Below are 12,752 nucleotides of genomic sequence, written 5' to 3'. Positions count from 1 at the left end.
GCGTTATACACATATGGAACACATGATTGAACCATGGCAAATATTAACCAATTCATCATGTAGAAGACAAAAATAAAATGCCGTTTTCTGCCGGTTGTATAGTTCAGGAGCTATGTTGATCTAAAGATTTTCATTTTCATAGCCGAAAATCCAGGACGGACACAACATAATGATTTAAAAAAAACATATATGGGACAATAATTAGCTCTGGGAACATTAAAATCATCAACTAGACAAAAGGATTATAAAAAGTTATAGGTTAGAAAAATATATCTTTCGGGTGCATGGGACCCCAAGAATCTCCTCCTCTCCATGGAATTTGGCATCATCATGTCTAACTGCATTGCTCCACAGTTTACGCCGCGGACAAAGCCAACTCGAGTCGTGACAAATCATGACAACAAACAAAAAATAATTAGAAAGAAGAAAAAAAACGGCAGGTTACAACACTTTCTTTGTTGTTTTTCTTCTTTGTAATTATTTGTTTGCTCCAAAATATTGTTTGTGTTGTCATGAGTTGTCACGACTCGAGTTGGCTTTGTCCGCGGTGTAACCGTCTTTAAATAAATACTTGTTGAAATGTCTATGGGAAAAATGCATTGGGATTCATTTCCTGGTCCCTGGTAGGAGGCGGGACTGCGACGCTCTATTAGCAGGAGTGAGCAGGAGTGAGCTGTCCATCAGATGATTGACAGCTGAGGTCACCAACGGCAGCTCTGAGCAGCAGCCTCCACGTCCAGGATTGGAGGAAGTCTCCCACTGGCCCCGCCCTCCAGGTAGGCGGGCTTCATGGTGGGCGTGTCCGAGCTCCGCCTCCTCTGCTTCAGGTCTGCGTCCACAGATTTAATGTTGACAAATATTACAAACGTACAAATATTGACAAACAATATCTGGTTTTACTTTCTTATAGTTGGTTAACTAAACTGACTAACTAGTTCTCTTTTCCTTGTTATTTCTGGTTGAGGCTTCACAGTTGAAGACCTTTACAGTGAAATGGCTTTTTTTTCTCATTTTATTTTGAAGTTTCAGTCCACAACGGTGTTTCAACCAATCAGAAGTTTCCATCCACTGAGGCTATGGAACGCTGGAACTTCACAACATTATGACATCATTGTTATGACATCATCATTCTTACCATATATGGCCAGCAGCATCTTGCGTCTGGCTCCAAACGTGGCCACACCCACTTCCTTCAGGTCTTCGTCAGACAGAGTGAGAAACGTCTGGAAGTCAATCTGACACGCACGCACGCACACACACACACCACACACACACACACACACACACACACACACACACAGTCATTATGACATCACCACATTATGACACACACGTACATCAACACATGTAGCCTACACAATAGAGCGTTGCAGTCCCACCCCCTTTCAGAAAGACGCGAGGCACCAGGAGATAATTCCCCATTCATTTTCCCCATAGACGTTTCAAAAAGTATTTATATATATATATTATATTAAAGACCTTTAAAAGCCTCGGACAAATGACAACTCATGACAATAAACACATTTGTTTTTGGACGAATAAATAATTAGAAAGAAGTAAAACAACAACAAAGTGTCGTACGCGTACCCTGCCCTTTTTTCATCTTTCTAATTATCTGTTCGGCCGAAAAAATGTGTTTATTGTCATGAGTTGTCATCTGCCGAGTTGGCTTTGTCCGAGATTTTAAAGGTCTTTAAATAAATACTTTTTGAAAAGTCGGGGGAAAATGAATGGGGAATTATTTCCTGGTGCCTTCGCAGGGGGTGGGACTGCGACAGTCTATGTAATACACTGTGTGTGTGTGTGTGTGTGTGTGTGTGCGTGCGTGCGTGCGTGCGTGCGTGCGTGCGCGTGTAAGCGTACCTCTTGTTGTGTGAACACATCAGTGTATTTGGCCACGCCCAGCTGCTTAAGCAGCTCAGCCAATCGGTCGCAGTCCTGCTGTGGTGAGGGGCTTCGCTGGCTGCAGGTCGACGCCCTCCTGGATGAGGACACGCCCCCACTCTCCGCTGGAGGTCAAAGGTCAAAGAATGTTGGTGTTATTGTTTACCAGTAAAAAACACATTGAGACTAAAGTCTCTTTTACAAGTGTGAACTGGCCAAGAGACAAGGCAAATAATGTTACACAGCTCTGCCAGTACCAACAAAATAAATACAGGACAACATTTAGGACAGACAAATAACATTCGTAAGTACAGTACCCACTACCTATAAGCTCAAGGCAAAAACAGGAAGATCTAATAAAATGACCAATAAATACTGAAATAAAGTAACAATGTTTGCTACTAAACTAATATATGACTAGACATGTCCGATGCCTCGAAGCAGGAGCATATAGTGCCAGTATTTAGAAGCTCACAGAAAGTGTCGTGTCGCCCCCTACTAGAAGAAGATGTAAACATAGGGAAGGAGCTGTGATCTGGTGATGAAGAGGAGGGTGAAGATGGTGAGACGGGTGGCGACGAAGATGTGGAGCCGCGTCTGTCTCTCCAGTTCTCTGAGTTACTCTTCGGACACGCCCACTACAAGAGAGAGACAGACAGGCAGAGAGACAGACAGAAACATCAGTTACTCCTCTGCCACGCCCACTGAGAGACAGACAGGCGGAGAGACAGACATGCAGACAGACAGGCATGGGCAGACAGACAGACAGACACACAGACAGCTGAGTTACAGTTAATAGATTTTCATATTTAAGTTCATTTTAAAAGAAAATACTAATAACAATTTTAATATTTTAATATAATAAAAACAATAAAGCTTTGATACTGGCATCCTATTTATATGTCGTTAAAATAGTATACTTAATATAATAATATAATAAAGCTTTTCTCTATAAATACTAAAGGTAATATACATTGAATGAAACATAGCATTGAATGTTTAAATACTAAAGGTACTATACAGTTTAATGAAACATAGCATTGAATGTTTAAATATAAAATGTATTGAATCTTACCTGCACCTGTCCCTGGGTGGCGCCGTTGCTCAGGTAGGGCTTGTATGAACTGCGTCGGCCAGTCAGGCGCAGTTCGTCTGCGGGCATGGAGCTGCGTCGGCCAATCAGACGCAGTTCCTCGGCGGGCATGGACTTGGAGAAACCCAGACCGCTCCAGGTGTCTGTCGGAGTTCTGACCTCCGAGAGCACTGGCTTCCTCTGCATCGCTACACACGCACGCACGCACACACGCACACACGCACACACACACACACACACACACACACACACTTTTTGAAATGGGGGTCCGTAGACTAATGCATCTCAAACTGAGGGTCCTTGAAATTAAACGAGTTTAGAATCTCTGCTAGAGCCGTAAAAAGTATTAGTTTGCATTGCACAGTGCGCTCAGTGCGCTATTTCCGAACGCGCCCTATATCTCAATGGGGTATTCCTAAATAAAGAATTTGAAACACAGTGAGGTCAAGGGTCAACAACTCACCTCGGGTCGCTAACAGCTTCTTCTGCTCATAGTTCTGCTCATAGTCCTAAAAAAACACAAACAGGAAATTATGTCATATAACAAACAGGAAATTATGTCATAGTCCTAAATCACACAAACAGGAAATGATGTCATATTCCTAAATAACACAACAGGAAGTTGTCATAATTGTGTGCTGTGTCACTGCGGTACTCTCTTTTTTGAGTGGTGTAAACCACTCCTACAACTGGCTTTTGTGTGCATAAAAAAATGACCATGGTTGCTATGTTCAAAATAATTTCTGACGTAATTAAATCACACCCGGGTGAACTGGATGACCGTAGCAACCGTGGTCATTTTCTCTGCACAAAAAAAGCCAGTTGTGAAATCACATCCAGGTGTGATTTCATTACGTCAGATCAGAGCTGATCAGGGTATATAATACCTTACCTTATATAATACCTCACATCGGACAAAAACTCCAGGTGAATCAACTTCATGGTCACAAATCATCACATCAGAAGACGAGTCTACCTAGCCAAAGATATTGCCGAGACAGACCCTCCTGACCAGACCCGATCTTTAAAGACGGTGGGAAGCCCAGTAGACGAGACGGCTGCTCTTTGCCGGGACAGACCCTCCTGACCAGACCCGAAGACGACCCTATCAGAATCAGACAAGGCCAATAGACGAGACGGCTGCTTTTTGTCGAGACAGACCCTCCTGACCAGACCCGATCTTTAAAGACGGTGGGAGCCCAATAGACAAGACGGCTGCTCTTTGCCAAGACAGACCCTCCTGACCAGACCCCAGCCAGACCCTCCTGACCAGACCACAGTTCATAGCTGATTAGGCTGACAAACACCCCAGTTGAATCAACTGCATGGTCACAGATCATTTTCAAGGAAAAGAACAGATGCTCAATGCTGAACTCAATAGCCTAGATCTAGGAAAGTGGTCACTCAGTTCACGCAGGTGTGATTTCATTACGTCAGACATTACGTCAGACCACAACTGATCATGCTATATAAAACCTTACACCACTCAGTTCACACGGGTGTGATTTTTTACAGAGAGCGTGGGAGTCCTAAAACACTAAGCCTAAACCTAACCCTGTAAAACAAACGCCCCTTCAGCGAGCATCGACTCCGACTCTCAGGTAGTGTCCACTGCTGTCTGTGAATTCCTATGGACTGACAGCAGTGACGCCACTATGTTTAGTAATATAATATGGGCAGAGATTCCAGTCGCAGCAATCAGAAATCACGGAGCTGTAAACGTCGGGATCATTTTGCGCTGCTGTGCCGAAAAGAACAGATCTACAAGCTGTCGACAGCCATGACGGCGCAGTGCGTTGATAGCTTGTATATCTGTTTTTTGGGGTAGGAGTGTCTCGTTACGTGTTGGAAGCTGCTGTGAGAACGCAACATGAACCACCCGACGTTTACTAAATGTACATGAGGTGAGGTGATGTCTGCAAGGTAAATGTAGTAAGTAAGTAGGCCTTGCCGAGCCATGAGGCCAATAGCGTGTACAAATGGAAATAAATGGGCCATGGTTCCCTTTAACCAAATAGGTCTGTAACTCTGAGTGTGTACAGTACAAGTGTACACTCTCAGATTAAATAATGAATTATAAAGTTACAGAACCACTGCTATTGAAATTGTACATCAGAGCGAGGTGAAGTCCACATAGCAGCTGTGACTGTGTGATAAAACCACTTCCAGGAACGGTTCCACATGTAATGGAACCTATTCCTGGTTCCTCAATGTTGGACCCGGTTCATCTAGTTCTGGTTCCTCCGATTCCGGTTCCCTCCGGTTCCCAACCCTAGTTTACAACAGACTCACCTCAGTCTGAGGAACCAGCGTCGTTTCTCTCCTCAAGCTGTTCCGTCTGTCGGCCCTCCCTCCCTCCACGTCCGCTAGTAACACTCTGACACACACACACACACACACACACACACACACACACACACACACACACACACACACACACACACACACACACACACACACACACACACACACACACACACACACACACACACACACACACACACACACACACACACACACACACACACACACACACACACACACACACACACACACACACACACACACACACACACACACACACACACACACACACACACACACACACACACACACACACACACACACACACACACACACACACACACACACACACACACACACACACACACACACACACACACACACACACACACACACACACACACACACACACACACACTTAATGTCCGGAAGAAATCTTGTGTCTACTGTACTTCAAAAAATGCCAACTTTTTATGTTTTAGTTTGTAAATGAATGACCTTGTGAGAAAGATATGCGTTGTGAATGTGTGTGTGGGTCTCTAAGAGAGCTGTCTGGCGCTTATAGACAGCTATCTTGTTAAGTATAATTGGGCGCAGCTGGCACGCCTGCCTGCTCTCGCAGTGTTTTCTGTATCAAATGAGAAAAATCAGACCCATCTGAACTGAGTTGTACTAAATGGTAAATGGTGCATTTATATAGCGCCTTTATCCAAGGCGCTTTACATAGATTGTGCATTACATTCACCCATTCACACACACATTCATACACCGATTGCGGCGGAAGCCATGCAAGGTACCAACCAGCACATCGGGAGCAATTTGGGGTTCAGTGTCTTGCCCAAGGACACTTCGACATGTAGACAGGAGGAGCCGGGATTCGAACCGCCGACCCATGGATCATTGGACGACCTGCTCTACCTCCTGAGCCACAGCCGCCCCTGTACTGTACTGTACTGTACTGTACTGTACTGTACTGTACAAGGAACATCCAGACCCCCAGGAACGCACCCAGGGGGACGGACGGGTTCCGGTGACCCACCCCTCCCCGCCCGCATCTAAAACGGTCGAGAAATGACAGAGCTACCGAGTGGAGGTCCCCGGGGGGGTTTTCACCTGTTGGTACTCTAAACAGACAGACAAAGGGAACCTAAAAAGACAGACAGACAAACAAAGGGACACACATTGCTGTTCATTGGAGTGGCTGCACCACTCAAAAAGAAAAAAATCTGGTCTCGGTTTCGACTCCCGTCGGTCTCGAGTCGGAATCGACCCCCTACCACACTTGATCTATACTAGTGTGCGTTTGTGTGTGCGTGTGTGTGTGCGCGTGCGTGCGTGCGTGCGCTACCTATACGACATAGGCTGTCCTGTGGAGTGTCTTCTGGCCTGACTGAAAGTCCGAGGGGCGTCAGGACCCTGGAGACTCCCCCTCCGGCCCAGAAGCCCCGCCCTCACCTCGCATGACATCAGCATGGGACTCTCGTCCTCCGATTGGCCAGACTGGTCATCATTCTCCAGGATCTGTTGAGAGGAGACATTTGATTGGCTCTGGTGAGAGGAGACATTTGATTGGATCTGGTGAGAGGAGACATTTGATTGTCTCTGGTGAGAGGAGATACTTGATTGGCTCTCGTAAAGTCTGTCAGAATTAATATATGACGATGATTTATAGCTACATTTAACATAAATAATAATAAAGTTAACAGACTTTATTGTAACATTAATAATCATAGAACCTTCTTCAGTGTTATATTAACATAAATGATAATACATTAACATAACATACATATTCATAGAACCTTCTTCAGTGTCATATTTAAATAAATTAACATAAATTATGCTAAATGAATTATCATATAACCTTCTCCAGTGTTCGGCTGTCAGTCGTCTTTAGCCCCGCCTCGGTGGGAGGAGTCAGATACTTTAGCCCCGCCTCGGTGGGAGGAGTCAGATACTTTAGCCCCACCCCGGTGGGAGGAGTCAGATACTTTAGCCCCACCTCAGTGGGAGGAGTCAGGCCTGGTGGAGGGGAGGGGCGGGGTTTGAGCTGACTGTGAAAACCAATCAGCATCTCGGGAGTGGAGGCAGTGGGAGGACCTGATTGACAGGAACAACATGAACTTCTTAGTAATTATTCTATTGATTACTTTTCTGATTAATCAAATGAGCAATAATCGATTATGAATCGATTCAGATAATCGTGTTTTTTCTTATTATATTGACAGACAACGCTGACAAAATCTATTATTATTATTATTACAATTATGATTATATTAAAGTTACCCTGGTCAGACAGTGTCTTCAGCAACATGCTCAGCCAGTACTGAGCCAGGCCACTGGGGGGCGCCACACTGTTGTCGGCGACGGCGGCCATCTTGGTCGTCATTGAAACGTCACTGGAATCCGTCTTCAGTCCCAGGAGAGAACACCTGGCCTCATAGACACCGTGAATGTTCCTCTCTAGTCCCTTAATCACTACTGACTGCACACACACACACACACACACACACACACACACACACACACACACACACACACACACACACACACACACACACACACACACACACACACACACACACACACACACACACACACACACACACACACACACACACACACACACACACACACACACACACACACACACAATTAAAAACACCTGGCTTCATAGATGCTGTGAATGTTCCTTTCTAGTCCCTTAAAGGGACATTTCACCAATGCCCATAATGCTTTAGTGCACTTCCCCTCCTTGTGGAGAGCATATAAAAAATAGATGCCTCATTGTCCGCTGCAGTTTGTTGGAGGCGGAGCCATGTGTGACGATGGGAGGGCGGAGCAATTTACACTCTGGGGCAGTGTGTGTGTGTGTGTGTGTGTGCGTGTGTGTGTGTGTGTGTGTGTGTGTGTACCTTGGTGGTCTGCTTGGCTTTAGGTTTCACGCTGATGAACACGCCCAGTTTGTGCATCATGTGACTCAGTGTCATGGCGTCCGTATGTCTGTCCTCACGCACGTCGAACATCAGACACACTGGAAGACACTCCTGATGAGCGCACACACACACACACACACACACACACACACACACACACACACACACACACACACACACACACACACACACACACACACACACACACACACACACACACACACACACACACACACACACACACACACACACACACGTATTGATAGAAGAACAGCTTCTATTGCAGCATGCTAACTGTGGAGATATGCATAGGAACCTATGTGTGCAGGTACGGGGAACACATTAGGTGACGCACCCCAGCTATTCAGGTGTTACATTAATAAGAGTTGTCAATAAAGCCACACATAAGGATACACGCCAGTCTCGTCTAGACTAACTTTCCAGGGATAGAAAGCCTGCAGTTTCTATTATGGGTCGAGGCGCAACAAAGCGGTTTTAGCGCTCGTCCCAGGCTAGCGGTGTGATATGTCCTGTTGCACGTCGGCGCATGGTGGTGCATGTCGACCCAAGTGATTCAGTTGGTTCAATTCAATGGTTGCTTGCTACATGCTACATGCTACATGCGTCTACATGAGTCTACTCGCAACCGTTTGGTTGCGAGGAGTTGCATGGCACCCATTGGTGTGGTTTGGTCTTTAAATCCCCATCGATAATATCACAGGTAGGCAGATTTCTGAACTGACCACAGCCCTCCTCTGAGACACAGAGTGAGTAGACAGGTTTCTGGAATGTCCACAGCCCTCCTCTGAGACATAGATAGTGAGTACACTTTCTGAACTGACCACAGCCCTCCTCTGAGACACAGAGTGAGTACACTTTCTGAACTGACCACAGACGGAAGATGCACGTTTTCATAGTAAGCGTGACCTTCTGTCGTAATTAATATTAATAATATTAATAATTACCATGAGCTGCTGCCTATATATAGTATAATAATTATAATATTAATTACCATCAGCTGCTGTCTGGCAGCACACACCCCCTCCAGCGGTCCCTGGATGAGCAGTGTGGGGGGGGTGAGGGGGGCGGTCAGGTCGGGGATGATGATCTGAGTTCCAGTCTGGTGCATCACGCCCAGGAAGTGAGCTCCGTTCCCAGCCAATAGGAACACATGTTGCTGGGAGGTCACGTCCAATTGGCTGCTCACTATGACCCCCGCTTGACCCCCGACCTCTGAACCCAGCAGTAGGTCCACTAGGATGCACACTGCTTTCTGATTGGAGGAGAGGAAGAGGGGAGGCGAGGGGAGGAGAGGAGAGGTAAATTAAGAGGTCTTGTAAATGAAGTAATGCAGATGTTTAACTTTGGTTTAATTTTACTTTCTCAAGAGGTAAAGATCTATAAGGGTCCATTTGGTTACCAACTCTCCATCCAGCTGGGGACCACCTGGAACCATAGAAAAAGTAGATGCCTCATTGGCCGCTGCAGTTCGTTGTAGCCATGTGTGTCGACGTAAGGGCAGAAGTGCGGAAGGCACGCCACGCCACCCTGCCACTCAAGTTACTACTGGCCAATCACAGCACGTCTTTTCCGGGACTTGTCGGAACCAGACTGTTGCCTCTCGCAATAGTTGTCTGGCTAGGCAAGACTAGTGAAACACCAACGCGGAAGCTTGTGCTCACTTGAGAGCAGAAGCCCCAGAGCCGGAAGAGGCGTCTACCTTGTTATGTCTATGCCTGGAACCTCTCTCAAGGACGACTGGTGGTCCCCGGACGACTGGTTGAGAACCACTGCTCTAGGCTAATAACCATTTAGACCAGTGGTCCCCGGACCACTGGTTGAGAACCACTGCTCTAGGCTAATAACCATTTAGACCTGAGGATGATTCTACAAATGTCTTCTAAATCCTGACAAGTTTTCTGAAAACCCTATGTTTCTATGTCGTTCTCAAACATTTTCATGTCAAGGACCCCCAAAAATATATGTAATTGGCCACGACCCCCATCTGAAAATATGTTGTTCCAGGGACCCCCTGTTGTTCCAGGGACCCCCCCCCCCCCCCTGAAGCAAAGATTTGAGTTCAAAACGTTCGCTCTGAAAGAATATATATTCAAAGATTTGCGCCACATTTTCACGATTTTTCAAAAATAGCAGATCTACAAGCTCGTAGTGTGGCTCTCGGTGCCGCGCTATGAGCTTGTAGATCTGCTATTTTTCAATAGCTAAATTAGAACATAATGCTTAAAACACCAAAAGGGGACCCATTCACTGTCATGAATGGGTAAAATATATTCAAGTTTTAATATAGGATTATGGAAGAAGATATGAAAGTTTTTGTACAAGAACGAAACCTAACTCTAACCTTCACAGCGCCGGCGCAGCCCTGCAGGCCGCGGACGGTACAGCAGCCTCCGTACAGAGGGTGTGGCGCCCCCGCTGGCTGGGCAGGGGACTGCGCTCTGAAGCTCACGGTGACACCCAGCGCTGCCGCCACCTGCTGGACGACTGGAGAGGCTGCGTCTGGCAGAGCCTGGGGCGCCAGGGTCACCGGGAGGTCAAAGGTCAACGCCAGCGGCTGCAGCTCCTGCAACAGGTGAGGAAAAATACAGATATACTTAAAGTAATCAATATGTACTAATATATCTATACAACAGGTGAGGAAAAGTACCGATATACTTAAAGTACTCAATATGTAATAGATACAACAGCCATGAGTGACAGGTCTTACGTAAAAGTACCTGTATACTTCTACAAAAGTCTTCTAACCCCCTCTCCATGGTAACAGACTGGCATGTGCCTCTGATTGGTCCTCGCCTCTCTGAGTTCCTTTATATAACCATTACCGGTTGCTTGTTGTAAACCAGATACCTGATGAAGGTCATTTAGACCGAAATGTTGTCATCTAATAAAACTACTGCTCTATAAGTGAAGACAGTGTGCGGGACCCCTTTCTTCTCATGTCATGGACCCCCAAAAATGATATGTAATTGGCCGCCAACCCCCATCTGAAAATATGTTGTTCCAGGGACCCCCCAGAAGCAAAGATTTGAGTTAAAAGCATTCACTCTGAAAGAGTGAACGTATAAGGGGTTCCCGGTTCCCGCCCAAAATGGGAGAAAAACTACCAATATACTTAAAAGTACTCATTTGCTGCTTCCTTCATTGAATACTTTATTAACAGATTGCAAAATGTACGGTGGTACAATTTAAATTCTGTATTCAATTCATCAAGACATACACAGACATACGATACTATACAATACTATCAAGTATATCATCATCAATACTAGGAGCGGTACAAGTGCATTTAGGTAAACGTCTTCGGCAAGCCAGAAGACTCGTCTAGCTTCACTTATAAACTGGAGCTGCTCTGCTATGGAGGGTGCATGATGTCTGCTTCTATAGAAGTTAGGCTTAGGGCATTCATTTGCTGCTATAGAAGTTAGGCTTAGGGTATTCATTTGCTGCTATAGAAGGGAATTCCACATCTTGGTGGCTTAATATTAGAATGAATTTATCTCAGATCAGTATGTAAACATAAAAATCACACCCGTGTATGAAGTCTAACTCATGTTGCTATGATTAGGTGATGTAATGGTGATGTAAAACAAACATTACATTATCTTTATTGTTAATGGCATTTAATGTTTGTGTTAGGGACAAGACGACGTACATTTTCCCTTCATTGTCAATGGCGTTTTTAAAACAAACATTGAACTAAAAACAAACATTAAACCTGTATATAGGAGGGGCTAGCGCCCCTCAAAAATATTATAATGAATTATTCTCCATGATTATATAAATATTCATCTCACCCGGATCTTCCTTCTAGCTGCTTCCACGCCTTCCACTGGTCCTGCTATGGAAACCTGATATACACAGTACATAGAAATATACTATTAATATACGTATTATTACAATATACTGGCCCTAATGGAGAGACCTGATAGAAATATACTAATATAATGTTAAAGGTGACCTGGTTGCTCCGCCCCTTCTCTTGGTGTCTGTTAGAATCAGGGAAGTGGACGTGACAGGAAGTGACCTCCATCACCCTCTTGATGTTCCCGCCTCCTTTACCGATCACATGACTGTGTTCCGTGTGTGGTACGTCCACCTTTAATGTCACCTTGTTGACCTATAGTGGACACACATGGAGAAATACACACATTTAAACACACACCTAGTGGACACACATGGAGAAATACACACATTTAAACACACACCTAGTGGACACACATGGAGAAATACACACATTTAAACACACACCTAGTGGACACACATGGAGAAATACACACATTTAAACACACACCTAGTGGACACACATGGAGAAATACACACATTTAAACACACACCTAATAGAGCATCGCAGTCCCGCCCCCTACCAGGGCCCAGGAAATGATTCTCTGTTCATTTTCCTCATATACATTTCAAAAAGTATTTATTTAAAGACCTTTTAAGCCTCGTACAAAGCCAACTCGAGTTGTGACAAATCATGACAACAAACACAATTTTGTGGGCCGCACAAATAATTAGAA

General features: G+C 45.2%; 1 protein-coding gene across 3 annotated transcripts in view; it reads right to left on the bottom strand.

The window, feature by feature from the left end:
* Positions 1-392: 392 nt before the first annotated feature.
* Positions 393-12,752, bottom strand: part of bicc2 (bicaudal C homolog 2) — an 18,834-nt gene continuing 6,474 nt past the window's right edge. For all 3 annotated transcript variants that reach the window (XM_079492739.1, XM_079492741.1, XM_079492740.1), the window contains exons 6-20: positions 12,194-12,352; positions 12,030-12,083; positions 10,577-10,798; positions 9,227-9,487; positions 8,194-8,325; positions 7,565-7,763; positions 7,143-7,378; positions 6,630-6,802; positions 5,270-5,354; positions 3,441-3,486; positions 2,960-3,165; positions 2,360-2,522; positions 1,864-2,009; positions 1,136-1,235; positions 393-829 (exon numbers count right to left, since the gene is read on the bottom strand). In XM_079492739.1, coding sequence (XP_079348865.1) covers positions 702-829; positions 1,136-1,235; positions 1,864-2,009; positions 2,360-2,522; positions 2,960-3,165; positions 3,441-3,486; positions 5,270-5,354; positions 6,630-6,802; positions 7,143-7,378; positions 7,565-7,763; positions 8,194-8,325; positions 9,227-9,487; positions 10,577-10,798; positions 12,030-12,083; positions 12,194-12,352 — 2,310 coding nt within the window. In that variant the 3' untranslated portion in view covers positions 393-701. The remainder of the gene's footprint in view (positions 830-1,135; positions 1,236-1,863; positions 2,010-2,359; positions 2,523-2,959; positions 3,166-3,440; positions 3,487-5,269; positions 5,355-6,629; positions 6,803-7,142; positions 7,379-7,564; positions 7,764-8,193; positions 8,326-9,226; positions 9,488-10,576; positions 10,799-12,029; positions 12,084-12,193; positions 12,353-12,752) is intronic.

The sequence above is a fragment of the Electrona antarctica genome, assembly GCF_951216825.1.
Source record: "Electrona antarctica genome assembly, chromosome: 22".
NCBI classification, from domain to species: domain Eukaryota; kingdom Metazoa; phylum Chordata; class Actinopteri; order Myctophiformes; family Myctophidae; genus Electrona; species Electrona antarctica.
This window is presented reverse-complemented; position numbering and strand designations above follow the sequence as displayed.